Here is a 19,726-nt window from a genome sequence, read left to right on the forward strand (position 1 = left end):
GCATGTCCCCCCCCTCCCCTCCCACCCTGGGCTCCCCATGCCCTGCTGTCCCCCACCCCACCCTGTCCCGCTGGGTGCCAGCGGGCACTCCCCCACCCCCGTGCCCACCCTCTGCCCCCCCGAGCGGTGCTGGTGTCGGCGGTCTGTACAGCACGACCGTGCGGTCCCCAGGGCCAGGACCCTTGGTGCTCTCATGTGGGGCTGGGCAGGCAGCAGGCAGCGGGCAGCCCTGCCCTCCCCGAGTGACGACAAAGTGCTGATTTCGGAGGGTGCTGAGCATCTCCTCTCCCACTCCCCTCGGAGCGGAGGGAAGCGGGTACCATGGCTCCATTTCCCCCCCCCAGCGCCGATCCCCATCTCCCTCCCCTCCCCGTGGGCAGGCATGCTTGTCCCTGGCACCCTGGGGCGGGCACCCATCCCTGTCCGGCTACTTGCAGACGCTGACCCACTCGGTGATGCGACACTCCTCGCAGGCCACGAAGCAGCACCAGTGGAACTTGCAGTTGCAGCGCTCACTGCGCGTCTGCCGCAGGATGTTGTGCCCACGGCCGCAGCACAGGCTCTCGCAGTTGTCCATGCCTGGGCTGGTCTTGTTGCACAGGCGCCCTTGGGTGCCCAAGGAGTCCAGAGCTGGTTCCCGCTCGCAGAAGTCGGGTGACTTCTCAAAGTAAACCAGCTCGCTGATGCCAGCCCGGCGGCGATGCCGAGCGTGGCCCGGCTCCAGCTGCCCCGCGTTGCGGTTGTGGGGCCGGATGAGGGTGGCCCCGTAGAAGCGGTCCTTGAGCAGGGACCCCACCAGGCGAAACTCGGGTGTCACCTGCCAGCATGTCTTCAGCTGGCAGCTCCCTGAGGTGCCGTGGCATTTGCACTTCCTCCTCATGTTGTCCATCACCACCTGGGTGGGGAGGGAAGGACAGAGGGTTAGCATGGAGGAGACATTTTTTAGGGACCAGAGAAACCATCACGGAGCTCTCTGTGGGTTGGCACTATGGGAATGCCAAGGGCTGGCATGAGTGGTCATCAAAGCCCTGAAGCTGCAAGCCAGCGAGGCTGCACCCTGTTGCTGTGCCTAGTGTCACCCATGTCCCACACCCTGTCCCTTCCCACCCTGGCAGTACCGACTGGCTTTTACACTCCACCAAGGGACTGGCACCCAAAGGAGCGGGTGAGCTACCTGACCACAGGGAGGAGAAGGAGCCTGGATCTCACCTTCCACTGCTGCCTGACTCCAGCAGCATCAACCCGACCACAGACCCCAGTTAAAAGCTGGTGTGGCTGCATCTTTGCAGCCCTACAGGACTTCTCAGTGCAGGGGTCTCCCACACACCTCACTGGCCAGGAGCACTGCAAGCGAGGCAGGTGGGAGGGATGCTTTCCCCTCCTCAGGGCTTTCCTCCTGTAAAGCCCCATCTCCAGGAGTCCTGGGAGCAGCTCTGCATTCAGCTCTTGCCTGCTTTCTCGTGGGAGCCCTGGGCACAGCACCGGGGGGCTGAGTCGCTGCCTCCCACCATCACCAGAATTTCAAGCAGGGATCAGAGATGCTCACAGCCCTGACTTGTGGTTTGGGGAGGCTGCAGTGAGGCTGGTGCCACACGTCCACCCAACACGAGGGCCAGGGTGCGTGGGCTGGGCTGCGGCTCTGGTTTGGGCTGGATGGAGACCACAGCTTGTGCAGGGGCCAGAGGCCAGTGCGAGTGCAAAGAGGACTCTGGGCTCCCTGGGCAATGCTGCTGAGCCCCCAGGCTGCATGCTGGGGTCCTCCTAGGTTCCCCATCCCTGCAAGGGATGCTGCTGTGGCCATACCAAGGGAAACAGCTCGTGCCCAGCAACCTCCAGGGACACAGAGTGGCTGTACATCCCCGTGCAGCTTGGAAAGAGGCAGTTTATACTGTCCTCTGCTCTGTCCCAGCAGGGATTCTCTGCTGGGTCGTGTACCACCATGCTCACATGCTCACACAGGCTCCAGCAAGTCGTCCTCTTCCCAAGGGGACACCCAAGCCCCACTGGGAGCCAGGCTGGGGCTTGCAAAGACTATCACAGGCTGATCCCCCCACCCAGGGCCACGCTCTGGGGCTTGGAGGAGCCCAGGGGACACGTGGCCCTGCACAACATCCCGTCCCACGATGTCAGCCCTGCCTGGCCAGCCAGCTTCACCCCTGACACGCACTGCCTGCTCCTGCCCCCTCCCTGGGGGGGGGATGCATGTGCGAGGAGTGCCTTGTTTTGGTAGGGGTGGGTAGTTTTTATTTCTTGTTTTCTTGTTTTTGAGTAAATCTCCCCATTGCTAAGCAGTTATGGTAATTAAGGCAGGTCAGGGAAACATGCCTGGAGCTTGGGGCACACTGCGGAGAGGTCTGGGCTGGGCTGGAGTTTGGCTTTCATCCTGCTGAGAGTCCTGTCTCCTGCCGGGAACAGCCTCCACCTCGCAGGTAATGAGCTGCCCGGCCCCTCCGCCGTGCCCTGGGTGTGCCGGCTGGGAACACCAGCTGCTCGCCACCGTCCTTGCCACCATCCACGGGAACACACTGGCACTGGGACCCCATCCTTTCCCACATCCCCTCCCTGCTCCCTTGGCTGGACCAGGGAAAATCTGCATACAGGGCTGTGGCTGGGATGGTCACCACCGGCATGGAGCGGACAGTGGCGTGACAGCTGGATAGAGGCTCATTTGGGGCTACGGCTGATCGTGGCAGGGGCTGGAGAAGGCAGTGTGTGTGTGCCACCTCCATTACTCAAGCCATCACTGCTGAGTATCCTGAGCCCCAGCACTGCAGCACCCATCCATCCCTGCCCAGGGATGGCTTGTTCTCCCTCCTGCATGGACGGCACAGGGGGGTCAGGATCCTGTGAGAGCCAGAAGACCTGAGAAGGACAATTCTGAGCCTCGGCCCCATGCATTTTGCCATCGGATCTCTTCCACGCACCCCTACCTGTCCATGTCCTTCCCCCATCTCACAGACACTCGGGTTCAGCACATGCCAGGACTTGCTGGTGCTTTCTTTCGCACATTCCCAGCTCCTCCCAGACACGCTCATAAGAGCTTTATCGTAGGTCTTTGTTGTGAGGGTAATGGGTAGTTCCTGGCTGCCTTTCATCCTCTCTTGCTCTCTGATCTGGCGGGTTAGGAGGACCTGCAAAGCCTCTTGCATGCTCCTGCTGCTCCTTACTGGGGAACTTGCTCCCTCCCAGGGATGCAGGACACCCACCTCAGTCTTGAGTTGGAATAGGAAGCCCTGGGGTTGCCCTGGGTTGCCCCAGGGCTTCCTATTCCAACTGAAGACCAAGGTGACCACTGCCACCGTTGAAGAATGTGGTGCATCACTTGCAGCTGCAATCCCCCCCGGCTTCATAGCTGGATGCAAAAGAGGAAAAAAATCAGCATGTTTCTGCCTGGTTTCGAACCAGGGACCTTCCGCGTGTCAGGCGAACGTGATAACCACTACACTACAGAAACCCACATCCCACAGTCACTGGATGTGGCCATCGGTGGGATTGTCACCTCTCCCCAGCATTGCAGGGTCTGAGCTGGGAGCCAGGCTCAGCCATGCACAGAGCACCCTTGGGACACACAGGGACCATGGAGAGGATGCTCAGCATCAGTGACATGCTGGAGAGCCCTGGGTGCTGCAGCTGCTTGGTGCACGGCACGTGGCATATGCATCCACATCTCCGCTCTGCTCAAGGGGTTCAAGCCTCAGGACTTGGAGAGGAGGACCACAGAGCTGCTTCCAGCATGGCCACTTCTTTCCCGGGAAATCCCAGTAGATTAATCCTTATTACAGCAGAAAGATGATTCTAGGCGTGAGGAGGGTTTGGGTGGGTGTGGGACCCCTGGCATTGCTAAAAGAGCAGGCGGGGAGCTGGAGAACCCATCCCCAGGCAATGTGCACAGCCAGGTCCAGCCCCGGCAATAGTAGTACAAAAGCATGGTACCACCAGGCACAGAGCAGGCACAACATCATCTCCTTGCTCCAATGCATGGCACCCACAACCATCACAACCCAACCCACACACAGGCTCACACCCTCATCTCAAGGTCCCTGAGCTGAGCAGCCTGTCCAGCCATTGCTTCCCCACCTGCACTGGTACCATCCCCTCCTTTATCCCTTTGGTCCTCCTCTGCCTCTGCTTCCATCTCCCAGGCCTCTTCCATCAGGCCAGCTCTTGTCTCTGAAGCCACCAAGAGCTGACATTGCCAGCCCCGTGCCTGCCTGCCCTTGGTGACAAGCACACCCCAGGCGTTTTTGCTGTTTCTGGACCTCACAGGCACCATGTGGTGACATCCCCCCTGTGCAAACATTCTTCTCTCACCTTCCCCTCCTTCTGCAGGGGGCTGTGGGGCTTCCCTTGGGAAATGGGCAATACAGACCCCAAATTTCTAGCACTGCCAAGAGCTCCAGTGGTTTGGGGCACACAGAGCTGAAGGGGAGCCAGGATGAGCCCTGCAGCCCGACTTGGGATAGGGAGTCTTGCCTGGCTTGGGGCAGAGCAGCCTGCGGAGGATTTAGCTGCCTAACGCTGAACAAGCCTTCACCATGCGCAAGCAAAGCCAAACAAGCAAAAAGCTCTGGCTTTCCCCAAGCATTTACAGCTTGGCCAAACTGGGACAGCTTTTCAGGGCAGTAAAGCTCAGCTCAAGCACTAAGGAAGGGCACAAATCAAGGTTCTGCTCTGCAGCATTCCCCTCTTACAGCAAGAGGCACATCCAAATGTCTGAGCCATCCCAGGCAAACACTCCCTATGGAATTCTGCTCTTTAATTACTTATTCCTGCAGCCACTACACATCCCCCTGCACTGCTATGGGAGCGTGTGGCTGGGGTCTTGGGGACAAATGTCCCACTGGATCCATGGGATGGGGTCTCCCTGGCACCTGCTGGGAGCAAAGGTGAGCAGGGAAATGCAGCCGTCCTCCCAGCCCCTCCTGCCTGCGTGCTTCTTGTCTCCAATGTCAGGCTGCCTTTAAACATCAGCTTCCAGACAGAGCGAGCTACTAATTAGCACCCTTAACAAGACCTGACATCATTAGAATGGAGGGGAGGCTGCCCTGCTCGCCTGGGCAGGCTTGAGCACCCCCTTGGAGCCGGAGGACGAGGCTGTGGGCTGTCACCTCCACTCCCAAGCGGATGTTGCACTTCCCAGCTGGCATAGGCGCCCGCTGCCTGGCTCAGTCCCGCTCCCATCTGCCTCCTCAAGGCACCATCTCCCTCTCCGGAGGCAGAACCGTGGCTGGGTGCTGCGGAGCCTGTGCCGGGGGACAGTGCATTGCAGCATCTGCCTTCTCACATGATGCCAGTGACTTTCTCCTCCCCAACCATATTTCCCTCCTGCTGCAGCTGCTGGACACCAGTTCAGCGAGTCCCTGGGAGGCAGGAGCTGGACTCATTGCTGTGACATCCCTGTAGCACCGCTGCAGCACAGGCAAGTGACAGTGGCCTGGGGAAGTGTCCCTTGGCAGGGGGACAGCAGCAATTCTCAGAGGTGCCCTCCCCAGCAGAGATGCCTCGCAGCAGGGCCGCGCCACTGCCTTTGCTACAGGCAAAACTGGCGAGAGGGGGTGCCTTGGGGGCAATCCCAGCCTCGCACACGTGTCCCACCGCAGCCAGCACCAGCCCCTCGCAGCCCTCCCGTGCGTGTCCCGGGAATGCTGTCCCCGCCACCAGTGCCCCGCTCACCTGCCGGCCCACGCGGTTGTTGTGCAGCCTCATGCGGGAGTGGATGTCCCTGTAGGTTTCCCGGGAATCGAGGAAATCCTTGGAAAACTTCTCCCCATAGTCCACGTCGGGGCTGCACCCTCCCCATTCCCAGGAGTCCTGGAGGCCTGGGGTCTCGGCCGGCATGTGCTCCATGTGCACCCCGTGCACCATGCCTTTGCCGCGGTTCATGGCCTCCAGCTGGAGACGATGCAGCTTGCGCCGAAAAGCCTCCTCATCGCCCCGGCGCTTCTGGTCACAGCCGCAGGCCTGCAGCTTGCCGAGGGCGCAGGCGTTGGAGACGGCATGCACCACACCGGCGGCTGCAATGGCGTAGGCGAAGGCGCTCTCCCGAAATCCTGCGAGGAAGGAGAGAGTGGAGCTGAGGCTGCGCAGCGTTACCCCCGCGGGGGGCTCAATGAGCCCAGCATCATGCTGGGGTGTAGGGAGCCGGAGGTTCGGCTTGTGCCTTGCCTTGTCCTGACACACCAGCTCCCACCTGGACCATGAGCGAATCCTCACTCGGTGCTCTCCAGCCCCATCCCCACCAGGACACACTGCTGCCCTGAAGCCCAGCCCTGCCTTGGCCGGGACCCCTGCTCTCACATCACCCTGGGAGAAGCCACCATGGCATTGCTCAGGCATCAGCGTTATGGCTCTGATGGGAAAGGCAGCATCTCCTCCCCCTCTCCACTCAGAGTTTCCCACTATATTAAATATAATGCTGGCTGAGGAATACTTCTGCTGAGGAATGGGTCATTTCTGCTTACCCACAGAGTGCAGGATCAGGCAATAACAGGAGCAGGCAACACTGCCTGTCCAGTCCCATCCATCTGCCCATGCCCTTCCCTCCCTGAGCCTTGCCAGCTCCCGCGAGAAGCTCTAAATGCGATACCACACTGGAAAAATCGAGCATCCCTAGTTAGTTAAAGCACGCCACGACCGCACCGCACCGCACGCTGCCAGGGCCAGCAGCTGGTTGTTGTTAAATGCCGGGGAGCGAGGACGTCTGCAAGTGTCATTAGCTGGGGATGGGGCGCACGGGGACAGGGACAGGTCCCAGGGCAGGGGCTCTGCGGGGCTGTGAGCGGGGGCTGCTTGGCTTCACTGCTGCTGGGTGAAGAGCCTCCTCTACCTGGGAACTTTTATTTTAAATGCAAAGTAATGTTTTGATTTGTGGTTCTCAGACCAAGCAGGGAGCCTTGAGTGTCCTTTGCTTCAGTGCATAATGACCAGCCCCAGCACAAGGAAGGGAAGCAGGGAGAGCCAGATTTTGTGCTGTGGCTTCACACATTAATAAATAAATAGCTGGAGTTCGCCAGCCTCTCTCTCTCCCTCCTTTGGACAAGAGCAGCTTGATCAACCCTGGCTTTGCTATGGCTGAACAGATGAGAACTTTTGGGGGGTTTTCTCCAGCAAAACAGAGAAACACTGTGGGAGATCACCCCAAAACACAGATCCCAGGCAGGGGTTCTGCCAGCTTCCTGCCTGCACGACAGAGTCATGAGAGGTAAGAGAACAACCACTTCCCGCCGCCGTCGCCCGTTCTGGGCGATGCTCCCCATCACGCATGTCTCCTCGGTGGTTCGCTGCCACCCGCTGAGCAAACGCTATGATCTTATTAAAGGGAAATGAAACACAGCTCGGAAACCTGCATTTAAAGTCACGCCGCTCTTTTGTGTGTTAATTTGACACTGGTGCATTTAAAACATTAACGAGGCGCTGCCTAAAAGCCAGCAGGAGCCTCTCCCAGCTTCCCCTCGGTGTGGGACAAGCTTGCTCTCAGCCTGCCTTTTTCCATGCACAAGTTGAACAACATTTTTCAGCGGGCAGGTAATGGGGCTGCTGGTGCGTACTCTGCACAGCCTCCCCGGGGGAGCACTGGCAGGCAGCGCCTGCAACACACCCATATCGCTGTTAGAGCAGGACAGCCCAAATTTGGGGGACTTCAGCCCCCAGGTGAGCAATGCAGGATGGAGAATGGGCACAGGAAGGTCTCCAGAATCCCCAAATCCTCCCCATAGCAGTTCTCCATCCTGACAATTTGGGCCAGCTCCAGCCCTTCATAGGTCAAACCCAGGCACAGGCCAAGAGCTGTCGGTACCACCCTGCTCAGCATCCCTGGCTCCTCGCACAGCCGGTGCCTGGGGATGGCAGCAGCAAACTCTCCACCCAGCATGACACTCTCCTCTCGGCCCTGCCTTTCCGTTAGCCTCTTTCTCACACATTTCTCCAGCCTAACAAATAATTTCCCATGTGGAATCTCCTTAAAATCCCTTCTGGAGCCCAGACAGAAGCTCTACCCCACCCAGTCCGTCTAGCAAGCCCGTCTCCTTACAGGTAAAGAGGCCATGTTCATTTGGTGCCCTCCATGGCTGGGAAACCCGCTGGGTCAAGCCCCAGCCCTCCTTCTTCTGCTGCTCTCCAGCCACATACAAGCTGATGGATGAGGCATGGGTCCTCGTCCCTGGAGCTGCCATCGCTGAGGCTGCAGGTAGGGGACAGGCTTGTCAAGTCCCCAGGACTTGACATCGCAATGCTCTGGGAGCCTTGTGCCCATCTCCCCGTGGTCATTTCCCCACTCAGTATCACTCTGCCTGGCCCTGTTGCCCCTCCCTGCCTTCTCCCCTCCTTCCCTCGCCTGCTCTCATGGGGAACTGTGAGCAACGGGGAGGAGGGGGCCAGGGCAGCACCGGGACTGCAGCAGCCATGCCAGTGTGGTTCTGCTTGGAGGTTCGGTTTACATTCCTCGCTCTACCCCAGCCATGCCAGAGCCCAGAGGATTGCAGCAAAACAGCGAGCCATGTGGCTGCAGGCGACAACCACTGGCCTCGTGGGCTTGGTGAGGGTGGGAGCTTCCAGGAACCGCAGCTGATCATGGTATGCGGCAGCCAGCCTCAAGCCCTTCAGAGGGAGGCTCTCCAGCTGCCCCAGCCACCCAAGACCTCAGTGGTGATGTCTGAGTCACCAGATCCTTCCAGAGATCACAGAAGAGGTTGTAGCCGTGGGAGGTGTGAGGGGAAGTATTGCATCCTGCAGGGAAGAGGGAATGGAGGACACCACCCCAACACCACCACTGGCATCCAGCCTGCCGTGTACTTAAAGGACCGTGCTGGACAAGGAGGATGGATCTGAAATCTCAGCCCCAGGTCAGATCCCAAAGAAGCTTAGCAGGGGAAAATTTTCCCTGTCAAGGTGCGCCCAGGAGATGGGGGGCCATTCAGCAGGTCCCCAAGAACCAGCTGGCACTGGCTCTGCACAGATGCTGCTGTTTCTCTGTCTCTCCTGTGGCTGCAGGACCAAGGCAATGGACCTGGCTCAGGCATGGCTGTGGGCTCCATGGCCTGCTGAGGTAGGGAGAGCTGAACTCATGGCCTTCCCACGGCTCACCATCACACCCAGGCAGTGATGCCCTCTCAGCTCCCACCACCACGGCACCTGGGTGGCACTGAAGGAGCCTGGTCTGGGCGCACCCCGGGGTACCCCAGGGATGCTCAGCCACCCTCTCCACGGGCAGCACCCTCCATAATGCTGGCAGCACATCACCCCAGCCCCGCTGGCTGGTGAGGCAGAGGAGAGCTTCTCCTGCCACCTCCCGCGAGGCCCGTGGAGACAGCCAGTCCCAACATGCCGCCTCTCCCCCAGCCCCGCTCCCTTCCCTCCCCTCTCCCTAATTAAACTGCAGGTGAACCTGCCAGGGTCTGGCCTGACGCCAGGCACTAAACGCCTCCCTGCAGATCCCAACTTGCCTCCCTGCACCTCCTTGAGTGTGCCGGGGAGAGCCCGCAGCCCTCGCTCCCCGTCCACCCACGGTGCCCCGAGCCGGGAGCCCGAGCCGCTCTGTGGGCTGCAGGGAGCCGCGTTCAGCCCGACGCCTCCGGGGATGCTGCCCTGTCCCCCAGGGTCTTGCTTGCCACTATCAGCTGGGGGAAGGTCCATGGGATGGGGGCACCCACAGGGATGCAGCCGAGCATCTGAAGCACCCACATGCGCGTCAGGGCCAGGTGGGCAAAGCCCTTAGCTTGCCTGGAGGTACTGAAAAACCTGCCAGCAGCCCAGCTGCAGCTGTGCCGGGCCAGACACTGTGGTCTGCGGGCACTGGAGCTTGGCAGGGATTCTGCAGAGACGGGCACCAGGGTCCTGAGCTTGGCAGCATCTCCCTGGATAGCCGTAACAGCACCTGCCTCCCTCCCTGCACAGCAAAGCCTCCTCAAGCTCTGGATCACAGCTGGCTGGGCCTCAGCACCTGGCATTTCCAGCCTTGCAGGGAGTTCCCTCTCCTTGCTGCACAAAATCAAGGTTTGGCCATAGCCATGCAGACTCCTTGGCACCCGGGAACCCTTCTAAGGAGGGCACGGGGCATGCAAGCATCACCTGTCCCTCCAAAGGCTGCAGGAGGAACAGCGGGATGCTGCATTCCAGAGCCATGTCCCCTCCAGCCATGCACCCATGGGGGCCTTCAAGGACACCCAGCCCCTCAGTGGGTCCCATTTCTTTCAGAGTCCCATACAGATGTGGTTGGGATGAGCAAAGGAGAATGCTCAGGGAAGAGGGATCCCTCAGCACACCTCAGACAGCCCCTGCCTGGCAGTTGGACAGTCCCAGCCCTGCTGGCATCACACCCACCCATGGGTGCACACACACTGGAGAAGGACAAGGGGTTGGTGATCCACCACCATTTGCAGCTTCGTTTTTGGCATGCACCCAAGCATGGTTCAGCCAAGCCACACAGTGCCTGGCAGCCTGCAGATGCTACAGAGGGACACATACCAGGGGCGACGGGCCACCCTCTTCACCAAGGTGGATGTGATCGTGCTGCTCACCCTCGGAGCTGGAGCAGGGGACCTGTCTCAGTTACTGGTGCAGATGCAGCCACCTGCCTCCACCTCACTGCTCCATTCTCCTACATACGACCCCGGGGGCCAGGAGGGATGTCTCTGCTGGCATTTGGAGGGAGAGAGAGGGACGGCAGAGAGGGATGGGACCAGGTACAGGACTGGAGGGTGCCGGCAGGGGTGACAGTGCCAGGGAATGGGCAGGAGGGTGGCAACGACATAGGCAGCCAGCTGAGGAGCCAGGGAGGACAAGAGGAGGATTTGCAACGGCAACGCTGAGCCTGGACACACATAGAGGGGACATGCGCCAAGGAGAATGGGGGGTGCAGATGGCACTGGAGGCTCAGTGAGAGGTCCGAGGGACACCCCACACCCCAAGGGTGCAGCATCAAAAGGCGAAACTGGAAAACCCCACAGACCATGGGGGTGTTTGGAAAAAAAAAAAAGAGACACTGTGAGAGCAGGGGTGGTAAATCCCTGGGCACTCCTCTGCTCGCCCTCCGCTAACCTGTTTTTGTGCCTCACAGCTGCCGTGCCCTGCACCCCGGGGATGGCTGCATCTCCCTGCCGCATCCAGCACGTCTGTGCTCTGCCCAGGATGCTGTCAGGATCCCTGCTCCCAGCTACGCTGCCCAGAAGCCCCGCCAGATTCCCAGCCCTGCCCAATTTGAAGCCTCCCTGCTCCTTCCTGGCTCCCTGAGGCTTGCGCTCAAACTTCTGGGATCAGATCAGCGGGATGGGGAGACAAGCACTTGTTTGTCACTGTCCTCTACTCTATCCCCCAGGTGTAAGCCCTCTGGCTCCTTAGAGCACCTGGGCGCCTGGCAAAGTGTGGGATGGGCGGCCAGCAAGCACCGGCACTGCACCCTGGACGGCTCACACCCGTGCTGGGGAAGATGCGGGAGATGCAGGAGGATGGGGCGGAGGTGGGGAGCGGAGCCAAGCGGGGAGAGCGGGAGGGAGAAGCCAGCTACAAATAATTTAAAGTGAGATTCACGCACGGCTGAACTGATGGCAGAAGAAGTGGGAAAAGGAATGAAAGATTAAAGGGGTCTGTCACTTCGGGTTACAAACAATGATCCTACGAGCACGTTGCGTTCCCAGGCACGGCAAGGATGGGGCAGGGCGCGGAGCAGAGACCTGGTCCCTGGGGGTGAGATGAGTTAATGCCTGCGGCACAGAGCCTGCACCCCTCGCTTCCACCACTCGCCTCTCCTCCAGCTCCGGGCTTGGGAGATGCACCCAGCATCCCCGCTCTGATGGCTGTGTCTGTAACAGCTGCAAGGCGGAGCTCAGAGCTCCAGCTTCGTTACTGAGGGACACAAGTGGGCTGGAAGCAGGCCAGGGCACCAGCCTCAAGGCTTGCTCCATGCCAGAATGGCTCTGAGCAACTGCCTGGGATGCCCTGGGTGCTTGGGGCTCATCATGCACTCTCTGCTGCCAAAAGAGAAGTGCTGTGAGATGCCCATCTGCTTTGCTGCACAAGCCCTACCTCCATCCTTCCCCAGTGCTGGGTCTCCATCCCAGAGGACGTGATCCCACCAGTGCTGGGAGCCTGGGCTGAGCCATACCCAATAGCTCAGGACTGGGGCAAGAGTCCAGCGGCTGCGGGAGTCCCTGCACCCATCATGGGTCATGGCCTTGACAGCAAGAAGGGCTGCAGCAGCACCTGAGACAAGTGAGTTGCAAGTTATCGGCCACCACCAGACATGGTGGGCTGAAGGAGGGATGCATAAGGTCAATGCTTTCTGCTGCTGGAGCTTCTCACCCAGACTGGTGGGACCTGAAGCAGGGAAGCTTGCCTGGGTGTGTGAGCAACTTGAGCCAGCAAGTCGGTGTCTCCTGCCGCCCGAGGAGACTAGAAGTGAACTGCATTCCTGAGAGGACCTGGAAATACCTCGATGCTTATCAGGGCTGACGGTCCCCACCCTCCCTGCCAGGCCCTAACCTAGGTGCTGCTTGTGGAGGGAAGAGATGCTGCCCTTCTCCAGGCACCGGCAGCTGCTCCACAGCAGGACCGCAGCCCTGATGTCATGCGTACTCCAAGGCAGCACCCCCTCCAGCAAGGCTTTGCCTATCTGCCCTGGACATGAGGAACCTCCTGGCACCAAAACACTTCTGTGCTCCCCTCTCCAGCCATCTCCCCACCTGCTACAGCTGCCTCAGTGCTCCTGCCACTGCATCTCCTCAAAGACATGTAAGGCTCAAGCTGCCAACCTCTCCTTGGAGTCCCAGGGAGAGATGTTGCAGGGTGTGGAAGGATGTTTGGGGAAGGGGAGACAGAGGCACCTCTCTGCTGAGCACCAGGCTAGGATGCTCCCAAAGGGGGTAGATGAGCAGCATCTGTGGTAGTTTTCTCCTTCCTCAGGAGCTGGAAGAGCAATGTGTTTGCTGGGCACCTTTTCCTGCCCTCAGCACCCTGCCTGCCTGCCACTGGCATCAAATAGTTCTCTCCTGCCCACAGCCTGGGGCAACGGATCCATTGGTGTATGCCAAGGAGGTGTATGCCAGGCTTCAAGAAGGGTACTGAGGTAAGAAGATACATTCAAGTCCTATAGAAGGTATCATCAGGTCACAACCCCGAGCTGCACTGTGCAGGGCAGCCCCTCTGCATCCCCAGAGTCCACTCCAGAGGGAAAGAGTATATCACCCGGGCAGGTTCTGATAGATGCAGGGCTGGCCATGCCTGCGAGGAGACAGGGAGACCCTGGCACTGGGGCTCCGCACACCGTGGAGGGCAAGGAGAGCTCTCCCAGCAGCGCAGGTTGGAGCTCTGTGGGCAGGTGAGTTCCCAGGACAGCCTGTCTCCCTATCCCCCCATGCCAGCACGCTCCAGGGTCCCACAAAACAGAGAGCTCTCAGCTCTCTGCACTGGGGAGCCAACACGAAGGCAGGACACCAGGGTGATGGGCTCACAGAGCTATGTCTCATTAGCTAGGGGCATTTCTGCTCACCATGATCCACTGAAATACCATCCCCAGAGCAGGAATCAGCCAAGATGCTCACTGCACCCACCAAACTGAATCCCAGAGCATGGGATCCACCTTCAGACCCACCAACTGTGCTGCACATGATGGCACCGCTCCAAACACCAGCCTACACTGCATGGGGGGGAAGATGCTAGAAAGCAGTGGGGCCTGGAAGGAGCCTTGGGAGCAGCTGGGGCTGGGCAGGGAGAAGCAGCTCAGGACAAGGGCCAGCGTAGGTACAAAAGTGGTTGGAGAAGAGCCCAGCTCTGGCACAGCGCAGTGCTGCTTGGTCTGATAGACCCTGAGGTTTCTCAGGCTCTGTCTGTCTTTATCCATGGGGATGCTGGCCTGGTCCTCTGGGCCAGGGAAGAGCTGTGCAGGGGTCCATGAGGAGCCCATGAGGACTTCTGAGAGCCGTGACTGAGCAGAGGGAGAGGAGGAGGAAGGAAGCCTTCCAGCCCTTACCTCTGCTGAAGATGATGCTCTCGTAGGGGATCTTGTTCTTGGTCTCAAGGCTGGAGCAGTTCCAGCGCTGGTCCCGGAATTGGTGCTGGCACTCGTGGATGGCGATCTGGATGCCCTGGATGGCCGAGGCGGTGACGTCGGGGTGGCGCACGCACACCTCCAGCTGCCGCCGTGTCAGCCCTGGCAGGGTCAGGCACACCGTGTTGGCGTTCAGCACTGGCTCTGACGGCAGCTTCAGGCCCAGGATCTCATTGGAGCAGGAGCTGGGAGGGAAAGGAAAACCCGTGAGCTTGGAGCAAGCAACATGGAGATGTTCCCCACACCATGCCCACTGCCTGCAAGAGTGACAGGCCATGGCAGGCTGGGCTTGGAAAAAAGAAGAAAAGACAAGAGGCACTGGAAAGGATCAGCTCCAAAGGCTGGAGGGTCCCAGGGCTGGAACTGCCCCTCTCATCCTTACCCCTGGGCACAACAGCAAGCTCAGCCAGGCAGAGATGCCCCAGCAGCACTGGTGCTGCAATCCTCTCCAGCCACGTCAGCACAGCCTGGACACCCTAGCCGCCTGTGCCCAGCAGCAGCCCAGCATCTCCCAAGGCCGCACCCTCTCCACATGCTCCTCCGGGGCTCTTCTGCCCCGGCCGCACAGTGCAGCATCTCAGGCACAGACTGCCCTGGGTCACCCTCCCCAGGGAGCGTGGGTTTCCCCCTGGGAGAATCCAGACACCTCAGAGCAGGAGACCCACCCCAGGTCCAGCTCCATCCCTGCTGCTGGCTGATCTCCTCCCTGCATCTCCCATGTCTGCCTGGCACTGCTGGTCCTCACAAGGGAGGTAACCAGAGCTTGGCTGGGAAATTCAGAGCCAAGCACCCTGCTGAACACCATCCAGCTCTCAGCAACAATCCCAAATCCACCATCACATCCCAGCCCCACCAGATCTGATGTCTGTCACCACAGAAGCACAGAGACCAGCAGATGGATGGGTGCAAGGGGAGGCAAACGGTCCATGGCAGGGGTGCAAGTACTTACACAAGTAGAGATGCTGCCTGGGGAAACAGGGAGGTAGATGAAGTGTGGGGAGATGGACAAAGCATGTCTAGAGAGAAGTGCCTGGAGCTAAGACAGTGGTACAGAGGACAGATGGATGCTGAGAGGGAGATGGGAGGGAAGGAAGTGTCTGCCCAGCTCCAGGGAATGGCTTGAAGGGATCCACAGTGTCCATGCAGAGGACATGCAAAGTGAGCAGTAGGCAGCAGGATACCCAGGAGCATCCTGCAACTTGCAGCAGGGTCCATCAGGAACTCAGCACCGCTCCGCTCCCTCCTCAGGACAGCTCGGTCCCTGCTGAGAGTTCCCTCCACACAGGGCTCCCTCTTCCCTGGGAATGGCCAAGAGCTGGGTCCTTGGGAGGAGCAGGGAGCTGGAGCCCTTTGAACCTTGATTACAGAAATGAGACTTGGAGGAGGATGCTGGAGGAAGGACTGCAGCTGCCTTCTGGAGCAGCCAGGTCTTTGCGAGAAGGGTTACACCCCCTCCGCTCCCCCCAAATCCTGCAAGCCTGGTGCAGGTACACAGCCAGAAACAGCCCTCAGGGACCAGGGACCGACTTCCCCAGCTCAGCGTTCGCCCAGCTCTGGAGGAAGGGCTCAGCCCCAGGGTCCCTGCTGAATTACAGCTTGCTCAGGAGGCAAGGGGAGCTGTCAGGATCAGGCTGCTGCTTTCTCCAGCTTCCCAAGGGTGTTTATACCCAGCACTCAGCACTTCCATGGGTGATATGTCGGTCTGCCCCAGTGCAAACCCACAGTGACTCCAACAGGGAGAGCCAGGGTGGTGGGGAGTGGAGAGGAGGAGAACAGGAAGGGGTGCATCCCTCCAAAGCCCCTACACAGGGGGCGAAATCCTCTGCCCAGCTCCTGCACTCATTCACACTGTCAAAGCAAGCCCTGGCTGAGAGGAGACAAGAAGCAGGTCCGCAGTGACCATCACCCCAAGCCCAGCAGCTCCTGCCCCAAGCACTGCAGGGACCTTGTCCCCTGCCTGTCACGAACCAGCCACAGTGCCTGCCACCTTTGCCCAGGGCATCCCGGGGGGGGCTGTTACGGTCCTTCTTCCCATTGCACGGCAGGGAAGATGAGGCAGGGGCCCTTGTTTAGGACCCCAGAGAGTGGAGGGCAGGTCCTTCTGCCTCTTGCTCCACCCAGGGCTCAGGGGGGCCAGGGACCGGCAAGGAGCTGTCACTGTCACCCTCCCTAGGAGGACACAGCACTCCCCCCAGCTCTCTTCCCCCTTGAAATCTGGATTTAAACTTGATTTCACGGTGACAAGCCCCCAGGTCACAGGCTGCAGCGGCTGCTGCTTTAATTAATACAAGTCCCAACGTTAACAAATTATATTTAAAGGGGCTGGAGGGAGGGGGAAGGGCGGGGGGCACCCCCCCCACACACACACTAGCATCAGGGTTAACCCCTGGCTGCCTGCAGCGCACAAATTTGGGAGTGGGCGGAGGCGAGCTGCCAGCCACCCGGGGGAGATGGAGACGGACAGGGGTGGTGAGTGTTGGGGGGCCTTTTTCTGGAAGGCAGGTGGCCCCTTCTTATCCCCCTCACCTTCGGGATCGGTGGAGCCGGGGAGGGGATGCAGGTGGATCCCCCGCCCCTGTGCGCACCCCTGAGGTGCGGAGCCCAAAGTCACCCATCTGGTGGGCACCGTCCCCCACGACAGCGGCATCCCTGCCGTCATCCTCTCCGGCCTCCACCATGCCCTCCGGCAGCGAGGCCCGTCCTCCGCCCGGGGAGAGCGGGGAAACTGAGGCAGGCAGGGCGGGCGCTGGAGAGGCTCCGGCCGGGGAGGAAAGGGGACAACCTCCCGGAGCGGGGGGAGCCGCGCATCCCGCCGGCGCTCTCCCGGGACGGGGGGAAGGCGGAGGGGGGACAGCAGCCCTGACAGCGCCCTGAGCGGGGGGGGGGGGTTGCAGCTGTGCGGGGCGGGCCGGCGGGACCCCCTGGGAGCCCCTCGGGCAGCCCGCCCCCGGTGCGGGGCTTGGGCGCGGCGGCTTCCCGGCGCTCTCCCCGCGGGGCCGGGGCGCTCGGCAGCGGCAGCGGGGCTGGGGGGGGGGCGGGCAGCTCCTACCTGGGTACCCAGAGGCTGAGCAGCAGCGAGCAGAGTCCGTGGGCCAGGGCCGGGCGCATCTTCGCTGGGGCAGCGGCTGTGCGGGCTGCGGGCGGGCGGGCGCCTTTGGGGCAGGGGCGGCGGGGCTCGGCGCTGCTCTCTGCCCGCTTTGTTTGTTGTGGGTTGTTTGCTTGTTTGTGTTTTCCCCTCTCCTCCCTCTCACTGGCTCCCTGCGCGCCGGGGCTCGGCTCGCCGGGGCGGCTCTGCCATCCTCCCGGGATGCCCCCCCCGCCTCCCGCCGCCCCGGCGCCCGCCGAGCCCGGCGAGGGCTGCGCGCCCCCCGCCCTGCCCGCCGCCGCCCCGCCGCGCTCAGCCCCCCGGCTCAGCCCCCCATGGCGGGACGCGCCGGGGGGCCGGAGGGGCCCTCGGCCCGCGGGGCGCGCTCCCCCGCCGCTCCCCAGGGCGCCCCGGGGCTCCGGGGCCGCGGCGGGCGTGGGCAGGGCTCGCCGGGCGAGCGGTGCTGCGACTCCCGCGGCGCCCGCAGGCACATGGGGAGCCGCGGCCCCCCCGCCGCCCCCCGCCGCCGGTGTCGCCGGGCCGCCGGCGGAGCGGGCAGGGTCGCGGCCGGAGCGCCCCGGGAGCGCTGGGCGCGGAGCGGCGGCGGCGGCGGCTCTGCCTGGGATCGCGCTGCGCCGAGCATTACTCAGCGCCCGGAGCCCGAGTCCCGACACGTCCAGACAGGAGCCCGCGGGGGAAGGACGGGGCCGAGGGTGGCAGCGGGGCGGGGAGCCGGCGTGTCGCACGCAGCCTGGCGGGGAGGGAGCGGGCGGCGGGGGGGCGAGCGCCGGCCGGGGCGGGGGGGGGGGGGGGGAGCGGGCACGGGGAGGGGGGCGGCGTGGGGTGGGCACGGCGTGGGGGAGTGTGCACGGGGAGTAGAGGGGGTGTGTGGTGCGGGGGGGGGAGTGGGCACGGCGTGGGGAAGTAGGGGCGGCGTGGGGGAGTGCGCGCGGCGTGGGGGAGCGGGAACGGTGTGTGGGGTAAGCGTGCACAGCCTGGAGAAGTGTGTGTGGTGGGTGTGCACAGCGTGGAGGAGTGTGCACAGGGAGTAGGGTAAGTGTGCATGGCATGGGGGAGCATGCATGGTGTGGGGTGAGTGTGTGCGGCACGGGGATTGAGTGTGGTGAGGGCTGAGTGTATATAGCATGGGGCAAGCGTGCACAGTGCATGGGATGCGAGGTGGGTGTGTGTGGAGCGGGAGAGTATTCATGGGGACTTGGGGGAGTGTGTAGTGTGGGTGAGTGTGCACAGGACACGGGGGCAGGGTGCTGTGGGCGTGGAGTGAGTGCACAGGGTGGAGGAGTGTGCATAGAGTATGGGGCAGTTGGGCACAACACGAGCGTGCGTGCATGGCATGGGATAAGTATGCACAAGGTGTGGGTGAATGTGCACAGCATCAGCGTGCTCAAAGTGTGGAGTGTAGGGTGATTGTGCGTGGCATGGGGGAGTGTGCAAGGCATACATGAGTATGGGGGAGTGTGTGTAACATGGTGAGCATACACTGCATGGGTGAGCGTGCATGGCAGGGGTGAGTGCATGGGGTTTGGGTGGGCGTGTATGATGTGAGGTTAGTGTGCATAGGGTATGGGTGAGTGTGCATAGTGTGGTTGAGTGTCCACCAGGTACGGAGCGAGGGTGCATGACATGGGGTGAGTGTGCATGGTGCATGGATTGCATATGGTGGGGGTGAGTGTGCGTAGCAGGGTGAGTGTGCATGGAGCATGGAGAAAGTGTGAGTGGTGAGGGTGAATGTGCATGGAGTGTGGGGTGATGGTGCACAGCCTGGTGCGAGTGTGCATGGGGTGTGAGGTGTGTGCAATGTGGGTGAGCATGGACAGTGTGAATTGAGTGTGCTTGGGGCATAGGGTGAGTATGCAGGGTGTAGGATGAGTGTGCATGGCATGGGCAAGTGTGCATGAGGTATGGAGAGAGTGTGCATGGTGTGGGGTGTGCGGGGAGCGGGTGTGCATGCAGAGAGTAAAGATGTGGGGCATTGAGTGAGTGTGCACAGGGAGAAGGGTGTGCATAGCATGGAATATGTGAGGGGTGAGGAGGGGGATGAGTATGCCCATGAGTGTGCACAGGACGCTGGGGGTGCACAGGGGTATCAGGGTACATGCATTGGGGCTGGGGGTGCCTGGCACGAGCTGAGGGTTTGCAAAAAGTATCCCTGACAGTGTGAGGCACATGGGTGCCTGTCTGTGTGCACAGGGGTCTGAGTGTTAATGGCACATGCTGGGGATGTGACTCTGTGCGTGGGCACAGAGCGTGGCCACGTACAGCCCATGGAGGCATCGGGCCAGTTTTGGGTTCCCCTAGCCCAGTGCTGGGGCCAGGAAAGCAGTGCCACGGGGCTGATGCCATTGGAGGAGCAGCAGCTGTGGCTCTGGCTTCCCTTGGCGGAGCCACTGAGCGCTCCTTCCCTCAGTTTCCCCGTGAGCCCTCCCAGGCTGGGCACCCAGGTCGCGCCTGTCTCCTTGGCACCATCACCCCAACGCTCGGGTTCCCCTTTCCCTCACGGGGTCCCACTGCGCAGGGGTTCTCCCATCTGGGAGCTGTGCAGTGGCCTCGCAGGCTGTCCCTGTGGCCTGCTGCTGCTCCCA

General features: G+C 61.4%; 1 protein-coding gene and 1 non-coding gene across 2 annotated transcripts; both read right to left on the reverse strand.

Annotated features, from left to right (window-relative positions):
- Window positions 1–132: 132 nt before the first annotated feature.
- WNT10A (Wnt family member 10A) lies at window positions 133–17,335 on the reverse strand. The gene is made up of 4 exons (XM_075755763.1): window positions 17,088–17,335; window positions 13,961–14,223; window positions 5,674–6,050; window positions 133–895 (listed from the first exon to the last, which is right to left on the reverse strand). The coding sequence occupies exons 1-4, from the start codon at window positions 17,144–17,146 to the stop codon at window positions 428–430; spliced, it is 1,167 nt and encodes a 388-aa protein (XP_075611878.1). The 5' UTR covers window positions 17,147–17,335; the 3' UTR covers window positions 133–427.
- On the reverse strand, window positions 3,382–3,454 carry TRNAV-GAC (transfer RNA valine (anticodon GAC)). Its single transcript has one exon. It is a non-coding gene; the product is annotated as a tRNA-Val (tRNA).
- Window positions 17,336–19,726: the final 2,391 nt, after the last annotated feature.

This window comes from Balearica regulorum, chromosome 6 (genome assembly GCF_011004875.1).
Source record: "Balearica regulorum gibbericeps isolate bBalReg1 chromosome 6, bBalReg1.pri, whole genome shotgun sequence".
Taxonomy (NCBI): Eukaryota; Metazoa; Chordata; class Aves; order Gruiformes; family Gruidae; genus Balearica; species Balearica regulorum.